This window comes from Entelurus aequoreus, linkage group LG15, assembly GCF_033978785.1.
Source record: "Entelurus aequoreus isolate RoL-2023_Sb linkage group LG15, RoL_Eaeq_v1.1, whole genome shotgun sequence".
In the NCBI taxonomy this organism is placed as follows: Eukaryota; Metazoa; Chordata; class Actinopteri; order Syngnathiformes; family Syngnathidae; genus Entelurus; species Entelurus aequoreus.
This window is the reverse complement of record NC_084745.1, coordinates 10,585,293-10,611,454: the sequence shown is the minus strand read 5'-3', so window position 1 is coordinate 10,611,454 and position 26,162 is coordinate 10,585,293. Positions and strand designations below refer to the sequence as shown.

Here is a 26,162-nt window from a genome sequence, read left to right as displayed (position 1 = left end):
GGTTAAGTGTAGGGAGTAAAACTGATGGCAGTCTAAAGTTCAAGATTTTTGGAGCTCTTTGTTCAGTGGATCAGATGTTTGATGAAGCTCTGTGTCCATCTACCACCACTACTGTTTTCTGTTTGTTACTGACTGTGGCAGGACACCTCTGCCTCTGTTTCACTTTATGTTGCTGGTAAATAATATGGTTGTAGTAGTAGTCTAAAGTTAAATTATTTAGTATGCACTAATTAAAGGGGCAGAGCTTTGAGACATTTTAGTTTTATATTTTACAAGATATATTTTTTGTAAGAACCACAATTAATAAATATATTTCAGTGAATAACTTATTGTTCAAATCTGTATATAAATATGTACATAAAGTGTTGTAATTATATTGTAAAATGGATGGATGGATGGATGGATGGACGGATGTTTAAAACAAAACTGTTATTGTTAATTAGTAAGTATACATTTTTTGAGCCTTTTTAGAGAAAATGAAATCATTGTAGTAAATTATGCAAATTACTCGATGATGTCATGGTGACCCGCCCATAGCCACGCCCCCACCGCCACAGGTATGTTGGCAGTTTATGGGAAACACTGATGTTGTATATTGTTTATAAGATTTCCAAAATTCCAGTTCATTATGTCATCTATAATTACACCCAACATTTGGTTTCTTTTGTTTTTGCGTTTGATTTTCTCTTCTGCTGCTACCGAATTGCATTATTTAAATTTTACTGAGATTCAAAGATAGTCAGTTTTTTTTTCAAATCATCTCTTAAATATGTTTATTTATTCTGTTATTATTTGTATTATCTTCTGTGTGTTCTCTCCTGAACCAAACACAGATGTTGTGTGGTGTGTTTACCTCGCACAAGACGTTGTAATCGGTGGCTCTCCAGAATTGATTACGAACCTTCTCTTTCCATACTTGTTTTCTTTCCGGCTTGTGGGGATAGCGATGTAAAAGCTTTCCACAATTCTCGCGGGTGGAGGAATTCCATGCTGCACAACAGGGCAAAAGTAATGAGGAAGCGCTGCAAACACATAGGATCAGGGTCCGTGTACCTAGCGTTCATTCGATTTCGAATTCTCAAATGCACATCAAAAAACTAATTATGGGACATTTTTTTTATTTCTGAAACAAAAGTTGGACAACTATTTAATGACACTTTTTTAAAACAACAGACTCCTGCATCACTGAAAAACTGGCTAAACGTGAAGGAAAAGCTAAAATACTGCTTCCAGTTCAATTTGTCATCACACAGATAGACACGCGTTTTTGCATAAACATGAATTGGATTTTTGTGTTTATCTGGAAAAATAAAAATCCATAAAAGGAAAACAGCACAAAATCAAATGTTATGGCAATATTTTGATGAAAATCAACCCTTTTTTGTTTGTTTTAAAATCTGCCATATATAGTAAAAATCGAAAAACGGCCTTAACTTCGTTTTTTGATTTGCGTTTCAGAATTGGATATAGAATGAACACAGACCGATCAGCTTAATGTTGGTAGCAGTCATGGCGCCCTGTAGTCACGTGAGTGCCTTTTGGCCGAGATCATTGAGAAGATCGCCTGAAACAGAGTTGGTCATATTCTCTTTATACACCACTCTACTTGTGTCTAGTTGACAGTTTGCACAAAGAAGCTGAAACCAAATTGATTTTGTGTCATTTACACGTTGCTTTAATGGCAACTTTTTTTAAACATGCAAACAAACCTTTTTTTTTTTTTTGCATGCCCCAGACCCTCAGGGTAGGCAGGCAAGCCGTTACCGAGGCAACGGTATCAAATGTATCAGCATCACAAAACTGGTCCGTGCAGAAAGCACACCAACCAGTGTGACACGCACACGTGTGGTGACTTGTGCTCTTGCAAAAAAAAAAAAAAAAAAAGTTCAAACTGATGAGATGCACCCTCCAGTGGCTAAACTTGTCACTGCATGTGGCACGCACAGGTTAAACAAAAAGGTGAGTCCAAAAAAAAAGTTGCCCTGCAGTGATTGGCGCCCTCTTGTGGCTTGAGTGGAGTCAGGAGGACATTTTGGCAGCTAGGTCGTAAACATGTGGACGCATTTGCGGTCTGAGGTGGGTCCACAGGTCAAAGTGATGCTGTGACGTACTGTTCCTTTAAGGAAAGCAAAAGACAGCGTGACGAGCATGGCGCTGGCTGTCAGGCTGCAAGGCAAACAACTGTTACCTACAAATCATCCGTCACTATTGGAAACCGGTTTTTCACGCCCTCCCCCCCCCCCCCTCTGCACATGTCTGAGCCGCATCTTCCCACTCTGCGCAGAGGAAGAGGTCAACAATCCGTGCTGCTGTTTTTTTCTCTCGTTATCCTGCCGACAGGTGTCGCCGTCATGTGACCCACGGCGCTCCAATGGAGGCTGAGCAACAGCAACGGCATGTCGGGAAACATCCCGCTCACGTTGTCGCCTCCTCCGCGCAACTTTACGAATGCCTCCTCCTCCTCCTCCTCCTCCTCCTCGTCCTCGTCCTGTGCTGAATGGATGAATCCACCCTATTGTTGCTGATGGCAACAGCTCCATGGTGACTGTCCAATAAATAACATCACGCTTTCTTGTGCAGGAGACAACTTCTTGCTCGCCATCCTCACCGCACATTTGGTGCTTCCAGAAACTTCCGTGCATCACTTTTCGTTGTTAAGATTGCACAATGATAAAAAAAAAAAAGTGGCTTGGGAGTAGGGGGTCGCAGGTCATCAACTAACGGCTTTGACCGTTCAGAGAGCTCCTTAGCATTAGCATTTGAGCTGGGTGGGCCTGCAAAGGGGTAAAGACATGCTCAAGTTAGGACAATAGCGATACATTCAAAAGTTGCTGCTGTGATGGAGAAGCGGACGAGCTGGACATGTGACCTGACTGCGCTTGTTGCCTCTCATTTGAATATAAAAGTCCAGGTGAAAAGGGGTGATTAGATTAGCAACGTCACAAGGGTCCTTTTCATTGGAGTCGTCACAAAACAAAAGCTCAAGCTGTGCTCGCTAAACTCCTAGAACATTGACGACCTCTTCTATTTAACTGGGGTGGCCAAACTTTTTCCACTGAGGGCCACAGACTGACAAATCAAAGGATGCGGGGGCTATTTTGGTAGTTCTCACATTTGTCTCGATTACTGTAACAGATTATTTTTGGGTCTCCCTACGTCTAGCATTAAAAGATTACAGTTGGTACAAAATGCGGCTGCTAGACTTTTGACAAGAACAAGAAAGTTTGATCATATTACGCCTAGACTGGCTCACCTGCACTGGCTTCCTGTGCACTTAAGATGCGACTTTAAGGTTTTACTACTTACGTATAAAATACTACACGGTCTAGCTCCAGCCTATCTTGTTGATTGTATTGTACCATATGTCCCCAAAGAACTCCGGTTTATTAGTGATTCTCAGAGCCCAAAATAAGTCTGCGGGCTATAGAGCGTTTTCTATTCGGGCTCCAGTACTATGGAATGCCCTCCCGGTAACAATTAGAGATGCTACCTCAGTAGAAGCATTTAAGTGCCATCTTAAAACTCATTTGTATACTCCATACTTGCCAACCCTCCCGTTTTTAGCGGGAGAATCCCGGTATTCAGCGCCTCTCCCGACAACCTCCCGGCAGAGATTTTCTCCCGACAAACTCCCGGTATTCAGCCAGAGCTGGAGGCCACGCCCCCTCCAGCTCAATGCGGACCTGAGTGGGGACAGCCGTTCTTACGTCCGCTTTCCCACAATATAAACAGCTTGCCTGCCCAATGACGTCATAACATCTACGGCTTTTAGAGAGTAGAGTGCACAACAAGGAGAGAGAGTTCTTGGTTTCTTATGTGGGTTTATTGTTAGGCAGTTTCATTAACGTCCTCCCAGCGCGGTACCAACACACAACAACAGCAGTCACGTTTAGTCTACCGTGAAGCAGTTCGTCTGCAGTAAACAGCAATGTTGTGACACTCTTAAACAGGACAATACTGCCATCTACTGGATAGCCTGCAGAACACTGAAATTCAAGTATTTTATTTATATGTATAATAAAATTAAAAATAAATAAATATATATATATATATATAGCTAGAATTCACTGAAAGTCAAGTATTTCATACATATATATATATATATATAATTTATATATATGAAATACTTGATTTGGTGAATTCTAGCTGTAAATACACTTTCTTCTTAACCACGCCCCCCGCCCCAAACATCCCCGGTCTCCCCCAGAGGGGGGGTGGGGGGGTCCACCCACATCTGCGGTCCTCTCCAAGGTTTCTCATAGTCATTCACATCGACGTCCCACTGGGTTGTGAGTTTTCCCTTGCCCTTATGTGTGCTCTGAACCGAGGATGTCGTTGTGGCTTGTGCAGCCCTTTGAGACACTTGTGATTTAGGGCTATACAAATAAACATTGATTGATTGATCAAACAAGTATATGGATCCTTTTCAAAGAACTAGAAAATGCAGTTTTGGTAGCAATTTCACGTGAACGCTGAAAAGCCAAAACCAAATTAAAATGCTAGCAGATAACACACTGGCCAGATAACATCAGGTAACAGAAAATATAAGCAAAATTAGATATTAGCATACTCACAGTATTACGCTACCAATAGCATGCTTACAGTTAGCATAGGTAAAATAACAAAATATATGCTAAAATGATCTAAAAAAAAAATCTGGCATGCTAAAATGCTAACTGTAAAGTCAAGTACCAAAATAGTTTACTATGAGGTGTGTACTTTAAACATGTGTTTAAAATGCTAGCTTGTAATTGTTAGTATGCATCAAGTACCAAAATATGACTGGAGTTCATACCTACAAAAATAGCTAAAAAAAAAGGTAGTATACTAACGTTAGCACGCTAACAGGAGTTATTCGTCAAGCAAGAAAATATTTGACGCTGAGGTGTATGCCTGTAAAATTTGCAAAAAAAGCTAGTTTGTTAATATTAGAATGCTAATGCTAAACCTGCTCAGTGGCCTAGTGGTTAGAGTGTCCGCCCTGAGACTGGAAGGTTGTGAGTTCAAACCCCGGCCGAGTCATACCAAAGACTATAAAAATGGGACTCTGCTTGGCACTCAGCATCAAGGGTTGGAATTGGGGGCTAAATCACCAAAAATGATTCCCGAGCGCAGACACCGCTGCTGCTCACTGCTCCCCTCGCCTACCAGGGGGAGAACATGGGGATGGGTCAAATTCACCACATCTAGTGTGTGTGTGACTATCGTTGGGACTTTAACTTTAACTAATGAAAATTTAGCTATGGGTTGCATGTAAGCATGCTAACAGTATTATGCTACCAATAGCATGCTTACAGTTAGCAATGGTAAAATAGCAAAACATATGCTAAAATCAGCTAAAAAAAAAATCTAGCAAGCTAAAGTTATTAGCATGCTAAAATGCTAACTGTAATGTCAAGTACCAAAATATTTTACTATGAGGTGGATACCTTAAAAGTGTGTTTAAAATGCCAGCTTGCAATATGACTGGAGTTTATACCTACAAAAGTAGCTAAAAAAACAAAACGTAGTATACTAATGTTAGCATACTAACAGGAATTATTCGTCAAGCAAGAAAATATTTGACGCTGAGGTGTATGAATGTGAAATTTGCAAAAAAGCTAGCATGCTAATATTAGAATGCTAGTGATTGTGCAATGGGCCTTTAAAAAATTAGCTATGGGTTGCAAATGGCCCCAGGGGCGCACTTTGGACACACATATTCTAACTGCTCTGAATTCAGTGGCCTAGTGGTTAGAGTGTCCGCCCTGAGATCGGTAGGTTGTGAGTTCAAACCCTGGCCGAGTCATACCAAAGACTATAAAAATGGGACCCATTACCTCCCTGCTTGGCACTCAGCATCAAGGGTTGGAATTGGGGGTTAAATAACCAAAAATGATTCCCGGGCGCAGCACCGCTGCTGCTCACTGCTTCCCTCACCTCCCAGGGGGTGAACAAGGGGATGGGTCAAATACAGAGGACAAATTTCACCACACCTAGTGTGTGTGTGACAATCATTGGTACTTTAACTTAATTAGCATTTGCTAACTGGCCTACCTTTCACTTATCAAACTTCAAGCCAAGTTAGTTTTTGTTATACGTAGTTACACAGATTTGACGTCACATCAAGTTATTGCTCTGCCTTCGTCATCTTCATCATCTTTAGCAGCAGCACTGCGTGATGGGAGGAGGAGGAGGAGGAGGCCTGGCGGGAGATGGAGGGGAGGCCTGGTAGGAATGTGGGAGCGCAGCAATGGAGGGCGTTTAAATTTAGTCGTCAGCTTCAGTTCGGGAGCGGTGTGGCTGCTGTGATATTAATATCACATGTGGCTCGAGGGCGCCGCCCCAGTGTCCGCGCTGGTTTACTCAAGGAGGCAATACAAGATAACACTTTTAGGCAAGTATATAAAATGTATCATCTGACACATTTAAGGAGACTTTGTTTTATTTGAAGGTTTACAGTGAAAATAAGAACATCACTGGTGTAAAAGTGATGATGCGACAGAAGTACACAAATAAGTTGTTCCAGGGGCGATATTTTCAGAACGCCTTCTATTTGTATACAACAGGCCTGGGCAATTATTTTGACTCGGGGGGCCAAGTTTAGAGAATTTTTTTTTTTCCGGCGGCCGGTATATCTATCTACACCAGTGGTTCTCAACCTTTTTTCAGTGATGTACCCCCTGTGAACATTTTTTTAATTCAAGTACCCCCTAATCAGAGCAAAGCATCTGTGGTTGAAAAAAAGAGATGAAGTAAAATACAGCACTATGTCATCAGTTTCTGATTTATTAAATTGTATAACAGTGCAAAAATATTGCTCATTTGTAGTGGTCTTTCTTGAACTATTTGGAAAAAAAGATATAAAAATAACTAAAAACTTGTTGAAAAATAAACAAGTGATTCAATTATAAATAAAGATTTCTACACATGGAAGTAATCATCAACTTAAAGTGCCCTCTTTGGGGATTGTAATAGAGATCCATCTGGATTCATGAACTTAATTCTAAACATTTCTTCACAAAAAATAAATCTTTAACATCAATATTTATGGAACATGTCCACAAAAAAATCTAGCTGTCAACATTGAATATTGCATTGTTGCATTTCTTTTCACAGTTCTTTTTGACAGACATTTTAGTGAGGGTCAAACCATGATGGCATGGGGGAAACTCTGGGTTTATGGTAATGAATGGAATAGCCTACTTGATTTGATGTTCAGTTTATGAACTTACATTCATATTTTGTTGAAGTATTATTCAATAAATATATTTATAAAGGATTTTTGAATTGTTGCTATTTTTAGAATATTTTAAAAAAATCTCACATACCCCTTGGCATACCTTCAAGTACCCCCAGGGGTACGCATACCCCCATTTGAGAACCACTGATCTACACTACCGTTCAAAAGTTTGGGGTCACCCAAACAATTTTGTGGAATAGCCTTCATTTCTAAGAACAAGAATAGACTGTCGAGTTTCAGATGAAAGTTCTCTTTTTCTGGACATTTTGAGCATTTAATTGACCCCACAAATGTGATGCTCCAGAAACTCAATCTGCTCAAAGGAAGGTCAGTTTTGTAGCTTCTGTAACGAGCTAAACTGTTTTCAGATGTGTGAACATGATTGCACAAGGGTTTTCTAATCATCAATTAGCCTTCTGAGCCAATGAGCAAACACATTGTACCATTAGAACACTGGAGTGATAGTTGCTGGAAATGGGACACTGGAGTGATAGTTTCTGGAAATGGGCCTCTATACACCTATGTAGATATTGCACCAAAAACCAGACATTTGCAGCTAGAATAGTACTTTACCACATTAGCAATGTATAGAGTGTATTTCTTTAAAGTTAAGACTAGTTTAAAGTTATCTTCATTGAAAAGTACAGTGCTTTTCCTTCAAAAATAAGGACATTTCAATGTGACCCCAAACTTTTGAACGGTAGTGTATATGTAAGCTGTGAAAATCTCCTGTACAGTATATTTGCTTGGGTCCTATTTTTAGGAACACTAATACAAAACCTCACAATAATGTCTGATTAAAAGCTAAAAACGTTATGGACAGACCGCCTTAAAAAACGGAATGGAATTTCAAATTTTTTTCCTGAATGAGACACCCAGAATGTACATAAAAATAAAGAATGTGGGATTTACAATATTAATTATGAACGATAAAACACTGAATATTGACAACATATGAAGGTCACACCCCCTCTCCATCGACATATTTTACAAGCAAGCGAAACGCAACAAAAATGCAACAACGCCATGGGTAAAAAAAAAAACCCACCTACAATCTGATACATCTGATATATCACTAAGCTTTAGAACTTTGTAAAAATCTCCTTGCGCGTCTGTCCCTGACACCTGCATTTTTGAAACACTCTGTGGAAACGCACCCCGCCACAAGGTGCCTCGTCTGAGCTGCTGTGACTTAGATTACCATAGTAACTAATTAGATGACCATAGTAACTAGTATATCATGAAAAAGCGCAGATTCCAACCATTGAAATACTTTGTATAGTTCAAGACTTACAGTCATTTGAAAACATCACTGCATATCATAATGGCAGCTACACTTCCCATCTTAAAGATCTAAAAAAATAATTTGGGAATGTCCGGCGAGCCAGATTGAAAAGCTTAACGGGCCGCATGTGGCCCCCGGGCCTTAATTTGCCCAGGTATGGTATATAATGTCAACGCAAGGCCCATTGAAATACAAGCACTACACCAGTCAAAGATCATTTATATGACAGGAGCATTCTGCTGTTTTTAAAAAGGACATACTGGAAAAACTTTGTCAAAGGTTTAAAATGATTTCACAGCCAGCCTGCTGCCAGTTCGATGGTGCTTCAGTAAAACCAAAGAGATTACGTTACGTTTTATAAACAAATGTATACGAATCAAAAAGACAAAGTGAAACGGTTTTATAATGCTTTGACCTGATGTCACAAATACGCAACACTCGGTTACCATCGGCGTGACAATGGTGACGCGGGGGCGGGGCTTGGGACTTTACATGATTCAATCTAATCGACCGTGCGAAAAAGAGGGATGGTGGCGTCTCTGCCCGCCCAAAAGCACATTTGTGTAAATCAGGGGTGTCCAAAGCGCGGCCCACAGCACACCTTAAAAATACTAGTACAAAAAAACAACAACTATAAAAGTGGAATAAAAGAGCAAACTGGGGAAATGTAACAGCAACAATATTGGCACTAATAAACACAAAACTGCCAAACAGGCAGTTTTCCTACTTTAAAACTGTCATTTCTCAAAAAATAATAAAAACCTATAATTAACAGATCTGAAGTTGATTTAGAGATTTAAGTGTTGAAATTAAAAATAATATAAATTGAAATATGACTTATTTTTAACACTTTTATAAGTGGGGGCCTTTTGGATCCCCGAGACCTTTAGTCAGATTTTTTTTTTAACTGTCATTGATCAATAAATAATGAATCAAAAGCAAGTATTTACCTAATAAAGGCTCCAATTACTTCACATCAAATATTCCACTTCAAACATTGTTTAGGGTAGTATATTGCATGTTTTCTGTTTTTCCTATTGAAAAAAATAGGGTTTTGACAAAGAGGGCAAAACAAATATAGATATATAACTATGTCAACGGATTGATCTGATCTTGATCTCTACATAAGTAAAAAAAATATTGATATATGATTTATTTTAAAACTTTAATGACTGAGACTCTTTTGGATCACCGTGACCTTTGAAAAATTGTCATCCATTCATTTTCTACCGCGGGGGGCTGGAGCCTATCCCAGCTGCACTCGGGCAGAAGGCAGGGTACACCCTGGACAAGTTGCACCTAATCGGAGAGCTAACACAGATAGACAACATTCTCGAAAAATACTAATGAACCAAAAGCTATGTTGTTATGAATTATTAACATCAGACCTGGGCAAAATACGGCTCGCGGGCCACATGCGGCCCATGAAGATTTTCAATCCGGCCCGCCGGACGTTCTACATAATTTTTTTTAGACCTTTAACATCAAAACTGTAACCGCCATTATGATGTGCAATGCTGTTTTTAAATTACTGTAAGTCTTAAACTATATAAAGAATCCGTGCTTTTGAGTGTAATAGGAGTTATTACGCTAATTTATGGCACAACAGCTCAGACCAGGAAAAAGCAGAGTGGGCGGGGTTTGTTTTCAGAGCAGCCAGCCCGAAACACATTGTGTCAGGAACAGATGCGGAAGCACATTTTTACAACAAATGTCCGCATAAAAGTGATAATATATCATATTGTAGGTGTTTATTACCATTTGCATTCATATTTTGCTGTTTGTTACATTTTTGTTTGATTGTAAAAGATGTAGCTGAGATAGGCTCCAGCACCCCCCGCCACCCCAAAAGGGATAAGCGGTAGAAAATGGATGGATGGATGTAAAAGATGTCTATCAAGGAGCGATGTTCATATGTTGTTAATATTCTGTGTTTTATTGTTCATAGTTAATATTGTAAATCCCACTTTCTTTATTTTAATGTATATTTTGGGTGTCCCATTCAGTAAAAAAACTGTAAAATTCCATTTAAACTTTTTTAGAACGCTATCGGACATTGTGACTTTTTGTATATAGGAATCCTGAAAAAAAGGGACCCAAACACACACTGTACAGCAGATTTTTACATCAAAAGTGTATATATCATTTATACACACATACACTTTGGCCTCCCTGACATGTTTTGTCTCTCAATGTGGCCCCCGAGTCCAAATATTTGCCCAGCTCTGATTTACATGTATGGAATGGAATTGACATAAAATATTCTTCTTTCAACATTTTGGGGGGGGAAATGTTGCATATTTTGTGTTTGTCCTATCAAATAAAGAAGGTTTTGACAAAAAGGGCATAAAAAATAAAAATAAATTATACCTTAATGTCAATGGATAGGTCTGAAGATGATATAAAGATATTTAAGCACTGAAGTAAAAAAAAAAAGTAATATATGACTTATTTTTAACATTTTATTGACTGAGGACTTTTAAAGTGATTTATTAACACCTATTCCGGACTTCAATTACTTCACATCAAATATTCCACTTTTAACATTTTAAGGGGAAAATATTGAATATTGATTTGTCCAATCAAATAAAGAGGGTTTTGACAAAAAGGGCATACAACCTAAAAAATATATATATATGTTTATGTCAACGGAGAGATCTGACAATGATCTAAAGACATTTAAGCACTGAAAGTAAAAATAAATATTAATATGACTTATTTTTAACACTTAAATGACTGAGACCTTTTTGGGTCCCCGGGACCTTTAGTGTGATTTTTTTTTAAACGGTCATTCTTCAAAAAATAATAATGAACCAAAAGCAATGTTTAATTAATTAATTATTTACCTATTTAAGGCTCCAATTACTTCACATCAAATATTCCACTTGCAACCTTTTTGGGGAGGCTGGGGTTCTTATTAAAAAAAGAGGGCTTGAGCAAAAAGAGCGTAAAACATTAAAAATATAATTTTTGAACAGACAGATGTGAAGTTGATCTATAAATCTATATAAAAATAACAATACATGACTTATTTTTAACACTTAAATAACTGAGACCCTGTTGGGTCCACGGGACCTTTAACAGTCACTAACATTGAGGGACATACTTGCCAACCCTCCCGATTTTCCCGGGAGAGTCCCGGATTTCAGTGCCCCTCCCGAAAATCTCCCGGGGCAACCATTCTCCCGAATTTCTCCCGATTTCCACCCTTACAACAATATTTGGGGCGTGCCTTTAGCGTCCCCTCTCACCTGAAACCTTGATCCTTTAACGGCCGCATGCTGTCCTCAGTCACGTCCACTTTTTTTCCATATAAACAGCGTGCCGGCCGGTCAGATAACATCTATGGCTTTTGGAACTCAGTGCACACACAAGGTGCACACACAGCAACCTATCTGGATCCGTTAAGAGATTCGATAAGGAATCGGTTCGATAAGAGGATTCGCTAATGGCATCGACATTGATAATTTCTTAAATAATAATAATAATTTATTTAATTAATTCAAGTATTTCTTTTATAAATATATATATATACATATATATATATACATATATATATATATACATATATATATATATATATATATATATATATATATATATATATAAATAAAATAAAATACTTTAATTTCAGTGAATTACAGCTATATATATATATATAGGTGAATTACAGTTATATATATATATATATATATATATAACTGTAATTCACCTATATATATATATATATAGCTGTAATTCACTGAAATTAAAGTATTTTATTTTATTTATATATATATATATATATATATATATATATATATATATATATATATATATATATATATATATAAATAAAATAAATACTTGAATTTCAGTGAATTACAGCTATATATATATATATATATATATATATATATATATATATAGCTGTAATTCACTGAAATTCAAGTATTTGTTTTATATACATACAGTATATAAGAAATACTTGAATTTCATTGAATTACAGCTATACATATATAAATATATATATATATACACATTATATATATATATATATATATATATATATATATATATATATATATATATATATATATATATATATATATATATATATATATATATATATATATATATATATATATACATATATATATATATGTACATACACACCCTCCCCAGCGGGCCTTTTGAATACCTCCCTAATTCTGAGGTCTCAAGGTTGGCAAGTATGTTGAGGGAAGTCCTAACTGTTACAATATAAATGGGTTTTAAAATTAAAAAATATCAAAATGGCCCCAGCATGCTTTAATTTTTCAGTGTGTGGTCCTCGGTGGAAAAAGTTTGGACACCCCTGGTGTAAATATTAATTAAATGAGAGGGTTTTGCCCAATTGTCTTTTTACTATGCTATGAGGCAATGTTGACAGAATCAAATAAAAAAAGTCCAATATTTTAAGACAGGTGTAAATGTGATGACAAGTGGGATTAAAAATAGTTTTTAAACTAAATAACCTCATCAGAAGACAAGGTGTCAAACATGAAATACTTCTTAGGAGTGTGTTATGATGTCAACTCACAACAATAAGTCAGTTTTGCTTAAATGTCATGCAGCCTTACAGTGCAACTGTGCACTTTGCTTCATGAAAATGGCTCTCGCACGACACACAGGTGTACAAGTCATGACGTCACAGCCCAACAAGCGAGATTGAAATTAGTAATTTTTTTTTCAAACAATCTTACATGATGCAAGACGTCAAGGTGTGCAAGCTAAGCTAACAGAGTTTCGCCTTTAAAAACCAGGCCTGAACGTTAGCATCATCCTTACCTTCCTCGCTCAAAGTCTCGCGATAGTTCCGGGGTCGCTTTCTTGTCGGTTCGCCCTTTAAAGTCGCGGATGCTGCGCTCGTTCGCCTGGGCCTCGAGAGCAAAGTTTTGAAAGAGGGGGGTTGTCCGCTGACGTCACTGCGGGGTGGGCTGTAGGGGGGCGGGGGGGGGCAGAGAGGAGTTTGACTTGTCAACGACACAAACGTGCAAACTTTCAAAGCAACTCCAAAGTAGTTGAAGCTGCGCGTGCGTGGAAAGGAGGAAGAAGAAGAAGAAGAAGAAGAAGAAGAAGAGAAGCCTCCCCGCGGGCATGTGCGAGCGTGCGTGCGTGTGCACGGGAGAGAGATGCTTGGTGGCCACGTCCCCTTGGAGACTGCACACACACACACACACACACACACACAACACGTGATGAGCTTTAGTGCGCGGCTTTAGACGGACACACACGCACACACACACGGAGGAGGAGAGGCCGACGACTCCCAACACACAACAAGCTTTCTTCGACTCTTTCTCTCGACTTGTGCCTCCGGGAGGAAGAGGAGGAGGAGGGAGGGAGGGAGGAAGGAGGGAGGGAGGGAGGAGGAGGAGAAGCCGGAGTAAAGTTTGTCCAAGTTTGCACATCCCTTCGGAAACGCCATTTTGATTCCTCTCCTCTTCGGAGCAACTTTGCAGCCTCTCTCTCTCTCTCTCTCTCCCCTTCATCACCCCATCCTCGTCATCATCATCATCCTCCTCGCCACGATGTCTCGGCGTAAGCAGCCCAACCCCAACAAAGTCCGACGTAAGTCTCTCTTTTTTTTGTTGTTGTTTTTTTTTGGGTTGTGCCGACTTTGCTAGTTTTGTGCTCGGTTGTTTTTTGTCGTGTTTGTGCTGTACTCGTGACTTGTTTCCACCAAGCGAAGTCAACTTTTTAAGATGGCGAGGCACTTTTCCTCCCCCCGTGTTGCTGCTGCTTCCTAGTTTGATGCGCATCCAAGCGGTGGAATTCAGCGCTGCTCTCTTCCTCGTTCACTCACACTTTGAACGAAACTAGTCGCCCCCCCCCTTTTTGGTTTTCTTTTTTACACACTTTTGTCGTTTCTCTCACCCGAGGGCAGGGTGGGATCGGGGGGGGTGGGAGGTCAAAGTGTGCTCGCTGCCGGAGGCGAGCATCCATATCTCGGGTGCACTTTGGTCGGAGCCTCGCTGTTAGTGGCCATGTCAGGCCAACAGCTCGCCGGCTTCCTGTGTGCACTTTCAAAGTAAAGCCACCTGTTGCTTTCGTCGAAATATAAGCACTAAAAACTTGAACGAAACGCCTTTTTTTTTTGCGGTTTCACAAAGAAATGTTTATTATCAGTTGATTTGGCCTTCATGTGCGATGCTGATGTCTTTACGTGTGACTCTCATTCCACAGCAGCATCGTGGCAATATTGAGCACAACTGTCCGCAAACATGTAAACCCGAGCACGGCTTATCGCGTCGAATTGACTACATTAAACTAATATGATCTAATTTCGCAAGCAAGTTGTTGTATTTTGCACATGACTTCCGGTCCCATCCTGGCTAACAGCTGCTAGCTCCACGGTGCTGCTGTGACCTTGCCCATGCGTATTTATCAAGAAAGGGAGCCGTTCTCTTGCGTAAAGTGCATCGACGCGACGACCAGGCGTCAAAAAAAAACAAAACACCCGTTGTGTCGGAACGTGTCACTTTTGTGTCGCTTTAATCACTTTTCGTAGCGTTTCGAGCACTTTTTTTTTTTTGGCGTCTGCGTTGACGCGCAGCCAACACAGCATCGACGTGACGCCTGTTGCATCCTCCCCCCACCCCCTCTGCGTCTCCCCCCAGCCTTGCCAATCCACACACACACGCCTCATCCTATCATCCCAACACTTTTAACGTGCACGCCGCCCTTTAACATGCCCTTTTTAAAAATGCTAACTTTACTCGAAGTTAGCTTGGAGATGCTGGCTGCGCGTGAGGGAGGAGACATGACGTCACATTGTCTTATCTGCTTGAGTCAATGATTGACGGCTGCTAGAAGTGATGACTTTTTTTTATATATATATATATATAGGCCCGCCTCCTGGAACTTTGACTCAACTTGTTGCAACACACCTCCCCATCACCTTTTTTTTTGTTAAAAGACAATGATGGGCTTTTTTACTCAACAACTTGAGCTATTGTCAGATAACTTGCACATTTTATCACACAATGTCCTTTAAAGGAAGGTGGTGCCACTATTAACCTTTGATGTGTACAGTTTAGGAACATGCTTTTATTAGTACACTGTAGGACAGGCATATTCCACAACATTATTTTGGGGGCCACATTTCCAGAAAGCTACAGATCAGCGGCCCAGACTTCTCCCTTCACTATTAGTCTTATTTTCGTATATTCCGTAAAACCAGCATCCTCTACAGTAGACATTTGATTTTACTTAATTTATTTACAGGAGCGCTCAGCTTTCAAAGATCAGTCAAAGATCACATTTGACAGCGTTTCTAGAAATCTGTTGCAAAAATGTGATTCTCTCGCATGTTTTTTCAAACTAAAATCGCGGGCCACCAGTTGAAAGTAGGGATGTCCGATAATGGCTTGTCCAACTCTTAATTACCGATACCGATATCAACCGATACCGTTATATACAGTCATGGAATTAACACATTATTATGCCTAATTTGGACAACCAGGTATGGTGAAGATAAGGTCCTTTTTTTTAAAATTAATAAAATAAGATAAATAAATTAAAAATATTTTCTTGAATAAAAAAGAAAGTAAAACAGTATAAAAACAGTTACATAGAAACTTGTAATTAATGAAAATGAGTAAAATTAACTGTTAAAGGTTAGTACTATTAGTGGACCAGCAACACGCACAATCATGTGTGCTTACGGACTGTATCCCTTGCAGACTGTATTGATATACACTACCGTTCAAAAGTTTGGGGTCACCCAAACAATTTTGTGGAATAGCCTTCATTTCTAAGAACAAGAATAGACTGTCGAGTTTCAGATGAAAGTTCTCTTTTCCTGGACATTTTGAGTGTTTAATTGACCCCACAAATGTGATGCTCCAGAAACTCAATCTGCTCAAAGGAAGGTCAGTTTTGTAGCTTCTGTAACGAGCTAAACTGTTTTCAGATGTGTGAACATGATTGCACAAGGGTTTTCTAATCATCAATTAGCCTTCTGAGCCAATGAGCAAACACATTGTACCATTAGAACACTGGAGTGATAGTTCCTGGAATAGGGGCCTCTATACACCTATGTAGATATTGCACCAAAAACCAGACATTTGCAGCTAGAATAGTCATTTACTACATTAGCAATGTATAGAGTGTATTTCTTTAAAGTTAAGACTAGTTTAAAGTTATTTTCATTGAAAAGTACAGTGCTTTTCCTTCAAAAATAAGAACATTTCAATGTGACCCCAAACTTTTGAACGGTAGTGTATATTGATGTATAATGTAGGAACCAGAATATTAATAACAGAAAGAAACAACCCTTTTGTGTGAATGAGTGTGAATGGGGGAGGGAGGTTTTTGGGGTTGGTGCACTATATGTAAGTGTATCTTGTGTTTTTTATGTTGATTTAATTAAAAAAAATGATACCGATAATAAAAACGATACCGATAATTTCCGATATTACATTTTAAAGCATTTATCGGCCTGCCGATATTATCGGACATCTCTAGTTGAAAGCCCAAACGATGAAAAAGAAAGGACCTAAAATGGAACCTTAAGGAACACCACAAGTATAACTAAACAAGTTGAACAAATGACTGAAGTAAACAAGCTACAGCAGCCCGTTAAGCTCTTCAATCTGGCCCGCCGGACATTCCCAAATGACTATTTTAGATCATTAAGATCAAAACTCTAGCTGCCATTATGATGTGCAGTGATGTTTTCAAATGACCGTAAGTCTTGAACTATACAAAGTATTTCAATGGTTGGAATCTGCGCTTTTGCATGATGTACTAGTTACTATGGTAATCTAGGTCACAGCAGCTCAGACGAGGCACCAAGCAGTGTGGGTGGGCAGGGTTTGTGTGCGACGTTCATATGTTGTCAATATTCAGTGTTTTATCGTTCATAGTTAATATTGTAAATCCCACATTCTTTATTTTAATGTACATTCTGGGTGTCTCATTCAGTAAAAAAATGTAAAATTCCATTGCGTTTTTTCAGGCGGTCTGTCATAACGTTTTTAGCATTCAATCAGACATTATTGTGAGGTTTTGTATTAATGATCCTAAAAATAGACATTTTTCTCTCAAAATTTGGCCCCCGAGTCTAAATAATTGCCCAGGCCTGAGCTACAGCAACACCTTAGTTTAAAATAAGTCACCTTACGATAAAAGAAGAGTGCTTAAACGTCTCAGTAATGTAAATCCCAAGTTTGTACCCGAGTGTTCTGTGTTTGATAGCAAGAATAAAATGTCAATGCAAGGATCTGACAATGTGTTTACAGTGGGCCAAGTTCCCCTGTACAACAAGAGAACTCTAGTTTTTTTAGGCATTTTCTGCAAAGATGTTTGTGTACAAGGTTTCGAACTGAACTCAGAGAGTTCGGCATGGTGTCATTCCCGGGCCAGATTTGGCCCCTTGTGCCGCCAGTTGAATAGCTCTGCTGCAGGTTATAAGCAATTAGTGTATAGACCTTGTTCACGCTACAGGGCTATTCAGATTTTATTCGCTCGTATGTCACCTGTATCTGATTTTTTTTTAAACCATGTAATTCCCAATTTTTCACATCCGACCCAGGCCTCTTTCGTATGTGGATATAAATCTGAGATGTATGTGATGCAACTTAGTCGCGTTCGTTCCACCAATACGTCATCAAAAACAGCTGAGCGTCGTAATTCTTTGCCAGGTTGCAAAATCGAAATGCCCCACAAGCTGTAAGGCAAATGTTTGCGCTCGTCTTCCTTAATCGTCTTCGTGCAATAATTCGGTTGAGAAAATGTTGACTTTGACTGCACAAAATCCTTAAATTCCCACAAATGTGCCAGGACGGAGACCTACTATAATTAAAGTCATGTCGGTGACGTCATGATGTCATGTCTGCATGCGGGTCAGATTGCGTTCACATCAGACATCACTTTTTTTTGTATTGTAAATGATTACATAAACAGATCGGGTTTGACAAAAAAAATCAAAATCGGACATCGTACCCTGCAGTGTGAACGGAGCATTATAGTCCTGCAATTAGCTCTTTGTGCTAATTGTATTTGCCTGCAGTATGAGGTGACTGCTTGATCATCAGTGTAGGTTTCATGACAAAATATATTGCACTTAGTGATAGTGGTGGCACTAGCGACACACCTGCTAATACTAATTCTAATAAAAGTATAGCTGCAGCGTTGACCTTTTAATAGCACTGGTGAAATCCCAAAGAAGGGGGGTCATGTTTCATGGCGTGTTCTAGAAGCGACTCCACCGCGAAATTCCAGTGTGAAATTTAACAGGCCGAGCCGGGCCACCGGAGGCAGGCGCGCATCTCGGCCGTCTGACTGGCCCGTCCACTTGCCCGCCCGCTCTGCCGCTGTTTTCACATGCAGACATACGGGAGGGGAACGAGTGAGGGGAGCGAGTGAGGGAGGGGCGCTAATCAAAACATCAAAGTGCTGTGCATTCCTCAGCGCCGTGGCAACCAGAGGATGCTTCCTCCTAGCCCGGTTACGAGCTGTGGGCCTCACCGTGATGTAGTCCCAACATGTGTCGCGCACAAAGAGCGTCTTGTGCGATGGCGCTTCCTCCATTGTGCGCGCACACACACAGGCAGGCAGCAGCCATGTTGCAGCTTGACCGCAGCAGCTCACAGTGTTCTCGCCTCATCAGCACAGGTGATTCAAAAACTAAACAGGCAAACTTGTCTCTATCCACCCGGATATATGTCATCTTGCCCGTCAGAACATACAGTATTTTGACTGACAAAAATGTTGAACATAGCAAATGTTAGATTGTTTAGAAGACAGTTATGTGCAAGGAGACACACTGATTCAAAGTCAACTGCTAATTTTGTTACAAGACTGCAATGGTTATTTAATTAGAGAAACCCTCCATTGATGTGTGTGTGTGTGTTAATGGGGAGTTTCAGAGGGACGTGTGTGTCAGCGGGGACTAAAGTGAAGTAGCTAATTAAAAGCTTTCATCGTCCCTTTGAGAGGCTTGTTGTCTACACATTAACCTCATGTTAACGCACGCACACACACACACGTCCATTCATCCAGTTTCAGTCACATGACCGGCCCCTAAAACACTTACTGTGATGACATTTAGGGTGAAAAACAAGTGCTACAAATAAAAGGGTGACTTGAAACAAGTCATGTGTGCGCGCTAACATGGATGCGACTCGCTGCCGGTGTCTCGTTGTGTGGAGGACACTATTAATAGAGGCCCCTTTTTTTAGATAAGATTATGTTTCCCGCCCCCCCTGCGGGCTGAGGAAGAAGATGAAGAGGAGGAGTTGAACGCAAGGTGGCGGAGGCCTAAGTTGAAGAAACACTTCCTGGGTCCGAAACATGGCGACCGTCACTTGATGGCGTGTGAGTTTTGGGATGGGCGGGGGATGGGCAGAACCTTGACTGTGACACCTCGGAGCAAATGGCTCGTCAGCGGCGTTTTACGGTGCCAGGTGTCGTTTGGAATTGTCGCTCATCCCCGGAAGAAAAATAAGTGGTATGTTTTTAACATCGGCAGTGGTTGGTAGAAGGAAAATGTCAGATTAGCATTTAGTTGAGTTTGTTTACAAACTGTCAGGAGCCACTTTTGACTGGAAAAGCAGCCTTTTCCCCTGTTACCAACACGTTAAAGGGGGTTTGTTTTTGGAGGTAACATCAGAATTGTAACGGTGGTGGGACACCACCTGTGAGTAAAACCTGGATTATACTTCTGTGTTGTCATTACATCCCCCCACCCCAATGCCGTTTTGATCCGTTTTATAGGTCTTTGTATAGGTTGAGCGAATGATGTGCAATATTGTGCCAAATGCTAAGGGAAGGGTGCAACTATGATACTTGTCGTCAGCTCCTTTTATCCCTTGTGTAATTGAAGAGTGAAGGAGAGTGTTATTGCAGGGGCAGGGTTATTGCAACTGGAACGAATCGAACAGACACTTTTCTTGCAAATGTTGATCCGAAATCAGAGGAGAAGGCCTTTGCAAAGGACTTCATGTCCTCCGGCTTCTGTGTAAAATGCACACACACAAGATCTACTCTTGGAAACAATTTCACCTTCTTAAATGGCCAGTTTCAACTTTGTGACGTTTGGTCCGGCATGCATCTGCGTCGTCATTAACACGGTCATGTGATGTGCCCACGTACACAAGGATCAACTTGACCTTCCTGGATGCATAACATTTTTAAGTTCGTCTGCTTCCTGCACAAGGCTGCCTTACTTCCTGTTTGCCTCTCCTCCTCCCTTGTCCTCATCATCCTGTGACACCATGATGTCAGCTTCTATAGAGTTGCAGGGCTCGCAGGTGAAGGTGGTCAATATGCAACAAACACAGATAAACTTCTGTGAGCATCCTCCCCCCTCACCACACACACACAACCCCCCTCCTCCTCCTCCTTTCCCCCCACCTCCCCGTCCGTCCACTGTGACATTCTTTCACAGCCGAGCTGCTCGGACTTTGGCCCGGCGGTAAATATGTCTTTATTTGTGGCGGGACGTGGTAGGCGGTCCTCGGCGTGTATCAGCACTGCTTGCTGGCTTCAAGCTCCTTATCAGCGCCAGCGACTGGCCACGCCCGATCACAGCGAGCGCGTCAGGCATCCCATACAACAGGTCTGACCTCCCATCAGCAGCAACACGCCTTGTGCGCTGCAGAAGCGAGGCCTGCTGGTAGCTTGGCGACACACAGGAAGTAGATTTACTAACTCCGCCCCCTACCCCACTATTTTAGCCGCTGCAGCGAGGAAAGAGTTAAAACGCTCCTGAAGTACCGTGTAGCCTCCTCTCCCCCTCCCTTCTCCTCCCCCGCTTGCCTCTGCTGCTGACTAAACACTTTTGTCAGCTGGCTGCTGAAGGAGGAGGGAGGAGACAAGTTGTGGCGCTTAAATCAACACGACCAGATTAAGTTTTAACCACAACCATAACGAGCAAGCACTTTCACGTAACATTTAACTTGGTCGTGAGGTCAAAGGTGTCCCGCTGGTGCACCTTCTACTCTCCTCTGCCACGCCTGGACTCGTCCCTGCACTGTGGCAGGAGGGTTGTGTTGAGGATGCTGCACCGGGCCCCCTGATTGGTTGTGTTTAGGATGGTGTTAAGTAGCAGCTTCATGCTAGCGGTAAAGCTAACAGGTTAATGATGCAGGAGTGGGGGCAGGGGTGATTAGTGCCGGATTAGCGCAGCAGCGTTGACACAATGACAATTAAGGGTGCAGCTATTTAGCCGAGTTGACCCGCTAATCAATGCTCTGATTGATTGGCTATCTAAAAAGAACAATTGATGGAGGAGAAGATGCAGTCAGTCGCTGTGCGTTGTCGTTAAGTAGCCTGATGGAGTCGCAGCATGTGAATGACACATAATCCTTATTTAATCTGTGGACACGCGCTAATCTCACACACACACACACACACACACACACACACACACACACACACACACACACACACACACACACACACACACACACACACACACACACAGAGTGGTGACATCACAGATTACCATCCTAGATGACACACACACTCACACACACACACACACACACACACACACACACACACACACAAGAGGAATGCGTGTACATGCAGCCCCTCCCTTCTGTGAAAAGGTACCATTGTTTGTTCTGCAAACACGAGACACACCTTGTCGTCGTGGCAACCTTGGCGCACCAGCATGCCCCCAGACTTGTTCTTGTCTTTTTGTGGATGGGTTACCTGCAACATACACACACATTGATGTTAATGTGAGTGTGATATACAGTATGTCTGTCAGTTTAGTGATGCCATAGTGTAGTAGTTCAACTTCCAACTTCTTTGGATAATGGATGAGTCAACCGTGTCAGCTAGCTAATGTTAGCTGGTGTGATGTGATGACAATGATGTGCTCGCGTCATCACGCGCTTGTCATAATGACACACACACTTCCTGACATCACCTCTTCCACGCAACCAAGTGGCCCCAAACCCGCCGTGATGTCACAAATCCTCCTTGTAGACGCACAACAAAGTCCACTTTGATCGGAGCTCCTCTCCATGTCGACCAGCGTGCGGTTGCTGAAGCCCCTCCGTAACATCTGCACCGATGTGACCATCGCCTGCCAAGGTTTGCTGAGCTCATTGGCCACGGTGAGCATTCCAGTCGTCCGTTCCTACAACTGTGACAAAAGTCAGATGTCATCTCTTTGAAGGATGGGGACATGGTGTGTTTTAGGGAGGAGAATCCAGAACATTCCGACCACATTTGTTGTCATCATCAGCAAAGGCAGTGGATCGTGTTTATCAGGAGTGCAGGATGTTTGCTAAAGTAGCTGTTTTGTCAATGGAGTTCAGTGTGTGAAGGTTCACTTGTTGCCAGACACAGACCAAACATCACACACGTACACACAGCTCAGCAACAGGCAGCATGGATGCGTGCGTGTTGTTAGTTAGGCGGGATATTTGGGATGAGGGGGTGTGGTCTCAAGTGTGTATTGGGGGGTTTGCGGTGACCTTCCCCACCAAACTTCATTCAACTTATTTGTGGAAAATACAATAAACCTCCCATGGGAAAATTCCTTGATGGTAGACACGCACATACACACACATTCAGGTGTGCCTTTTATATGCGTGTGTGTTGCCTGGAGGCAGACACACAAAGAGGCTGTGAGTCTTTTTCACTTAACTGAAACCTGGTCTGCCTCAGCGACCACGCCCCGACACACACATACACACACACACACTAGAGCCAGGTTAACTATGCGCATGAGAAAAAGAAACCTCCATCTCTTCTGTCATCCCCTCTGTATCAATTAGGGAGCATTGTGGGTAATGTAGTCAGTTGAGTGACTTGTTCGCCTGTGGGGGATGACGAGGAGGGGTGGAAACTGGCTCGATCTCGCAAGAGACCCCCACCGCTTCCTGCTTCCTCTCCAGACAGGAAGTGAAGGATGGGACCCTGTTGTTTCAGCATCTTTGCCGCGCTGATAAGTGGCGTCTTCACTGGGACTTTTTCCTCTCTCTCTGTGTGTGTGTGTGTGTGTGTGTGTGTGTGTGTGTGTGTGTGTGTGTGTGTGTGTGTGTGTGTGTGTGTGTGTGTGTGTGTGTGTGTGTGTGTGTGTGTGTGTGTGAGTGACACATTAACCGTTTTATCTGGAGCAGCACTTTGCTCGGCTGTAAAGTCTAAACTGCCAAAGCAGCATCACTTTTAGTTTGTGTGAGCCCAGCAGCAACGTGTGTGTTATTGTAACATACAAGTACCACAATGTTGCAGGTCGGCTGTCTTTGCTAATCGGGTGATGTGAAATGATTGTAGAGTGTGTTCTTGGTTTGATTATTGGAGTAGCTTATCAATAAATTTGACTGGTTACAACTGGAAAAAGTTAGTTCTGCCTGGCAACACCAGCAGTTTACATCTCTCTCTCACACATTTACAGCTGGCCGATATGGGATGGGAGGGTAGCGTGCATACTGTGCTCTGATTGGCCGAGAGCTTGGCCTTGTACTTTGGCCTGTATCAGCCACAGAAGGGGGGGGGGGGGGGGGTTCGGTGGTGGTGAAAAGAAAAGATGGCGGCGGTGGAGGAGAAAAGATGGCAAGAAAACAGGAAGAGGAAGTGAGGGAAATAACTTTTTGTAGCGTGTTTGCACATCAACAGCTCAAGTCACATGACACGTACATGCAAGAGAGCAGCATCCTCCATATTAGTTGCAAGCCATAATTCTCGAGACTAGCATGTTTTATATGTCTCAGCAGGAAGTGACATAATGACTTTGAAAATGAATCATGATGTTGAGTGATGGCCGGTGGCTTTGTGCGTGGCAGCGCCCCCTGCAGTGGGATGTGTGAGCGAGACTACACACAAAAGTGCTGATGTCATCTTTGACACTGTCTCTGTGTCCAATTGTGCACATAGGCGGCGTGTGTGTGTGTGCGCGTGTGTGTGCGGCAGCTGTGTGTGTGTGAGCGAAGTATGAATGTGTCACTTGTTGTGCAGCTGTGTGGGTCGATGTGATGCGGGCAGATGCACAAATCTTTAATATGAAATGATTGCATCAAAACAGCCATATAAGGAAGTGTTTGTTCTTTCAAAGAGTGAGTTTGTCAACGAGTTTGAGGTGTGCGTGGATGCAGTATTAGTGTTTCCATGGCGATTGATGTTGCCAATGAAGCGTCAGGTGTCCACGCTGATGGAAAAGGGAGGTTAGCATGTGTTGAGAATGAATGCCGCTCTGATGGTGAGGTCGTTGGCTGTCTGTGGCACCTGTCGACGTGTGTGAGAGCGAGACAGCTGCTCGGCACGTTGACATGGACCCCCCCTCTGCTCTGACTCCGTATGGCCCCGCCCGCCACCCTTGCGACCATGTGTGTAATTACAAAAGAAGGTTGTGTGTGTGGAGGGGGGGGTGAAAGTGGACACACATGTTGCTGCCATACAGGAAGTGATGTGACGATAGCGTTATCACATGCTTTTGAAATTGTGGCGAAGCATCCTATACATTGGATTGGAATATCAGGTGGGAGTAAAAAAGTTCACCTGGGATTCCTTTGAGGGGGCGGAGCCTGAAGCCACATGAGCAGACATGATGGCGTCTGCGTGTAGCGACTCATCCGCATGGAGATGCGCTCCTCCAGCTCCAAAAGAGATGCTGGCGGCAGGTCGCTCCGACTCTGCTCATCAGGTCGAGCTGGATTCTCTCTCACTTCCTCTTCCCGCAACTTTCGCCGCCCTCGCTTATCGGCTGTCGGGGGCGTGGCCCGTGAATCACGACGGCCTTGACACATAGGAATGGATGCGAGTGTCAACTGTTACATTTACAACCGTTTTAATGAACAAATTAAGCAACGGACACACAGTGACACGTGGGGATGTCACTTCCTGTTGTGTATGTAGCAACTTTCAAAAAGTGCCGATGTGTGATTTATGCACAAGAACACTGGCCTTCTTACCTCCTCCTCCTCATCGCTGCTTCGGGCCGTCGGCACTTGCCCGTGCACGTTTTCTTAAAGCAGAACATTCCACGTCTCAGCCTCGTGCTTGTTTTTTGCTGTCTTCCTTGGAAGCATCGTTTCCTCCAGCAGTCGTTGTTTTGTCCTGCAGTTGAGAAGTTGTTAGTTTGTATTTCTATTTCATGTGGTACAACAGGTGGTTTGTGCTTGTTTTTCAGGTTGGCATCATGTGCTACATTTTGCTAGCATTAGCTTTAGAACAGTTCATCCAACATTAGAAAAAGAAGACTGACTAACATTGTCGATGCTACTAATAAAAGTGTGTCAGCAGATAACCATGTGGCTTAGTACTGTGTGTTGTCTCTCTGGTCCTCTAGGAAGATGCTGCTAATGTTTTGTCTCTTGTCCATCTTTAGTTGCTCTAATTAGCGTCTCTTTAAGCTCTTAATCTCGCTCTCCTCCTCCTCCTCCATCATCCCTAAATACTCCATCCTTCCTCCCCCTATCCTTCCTACCTCACCTCGCTTGAAAGATTATGTTCTTTGTGCATCGCCTGTTCTTCGCCGTCATGACGCTCTCTTACACATGATGCACTTCTATAACTTGGTGGCCTTTGACCTGACTGCCCTGACTGCAGTGAAGCTTACATCCATTAAAATCAATTGAATTAGTCCTGATATTGTGCTCCTGTTTGCAGGAAGCGCCCTTATTTGGGCGTAGTGTCTTGATACCTGTTTGCACTGTGTGTATGTATTGACAG

At 42.0% G+C, this 26,162-nt stretch overlaps 2 protein-coding genes across 9 annotated transcripts in view; one reads left to right on the top strand and one right to left on the bottom strand.

Annotated features, from left to right (window-relative positions):
* nrn1a (neuritin 1a) overlaps window positions 1-26,162 on the bottom strand; it is an 83,064-nt gene that overhangs the window by 32,591 nt on the left and 24,311 nt on the right. The window contains exons 3-10 of one of the 5 annotated variants that reach the window (XM_062020802.1): window positions 25,403-25,547; window positions 24,990-25,227; window positions 22,414-22,632; window positions 22,122-22,193; window positions 13,317-13,465; window positions 1,710-2,774; window positions 1,484-1,564; window positions 902-990 (exon numbers count right to left, since the gene is read on the bottom strand). The gene's annotated coding sequence lies outside the window, so the exon portion shown is untranslated. Of the gene's footprint in view, window positions 1-853; window positions 991-1,483; window positions 2,775-13,231; window positions 13,466-22,121; window positions 22,194-22,413; window positions 22,633-24,989; window positions 25,228-25,402; window positions 25,548-26,162 lie in introns of those variants that run through there. The other 4 variants (XM_062020801.1, XM_062020800.1, XM_062020803.1 and 1 more) reach the window with 4 other exon arrangements.
* rreb1a (ras responsive element binding protein 1a) overlaps window positions 13,868-26,162 on the top strand; it is a 36,012-nt gene continuing 23,717 nt past the window's right edge. For 2 of the 4 annotated variants that reach the window (XM_062020794.1, XM_062020793.1), the window contains exon 1: window positions 13,868-14,099. In XM_062020794.1, coding sequence (XP_061876778.1) covers window positions 14,060-14,099 — 40 coding nt within the window. In that variant the 5' untranslated portion in view covers window positions 13,868-14,059. The remainder of the gene's footprint in view (window positions 14,100-26,162) is intronic. The other 2 variants (XM_062020797.1, XM_062020795.1) reach the window with 1 other exon arrangement.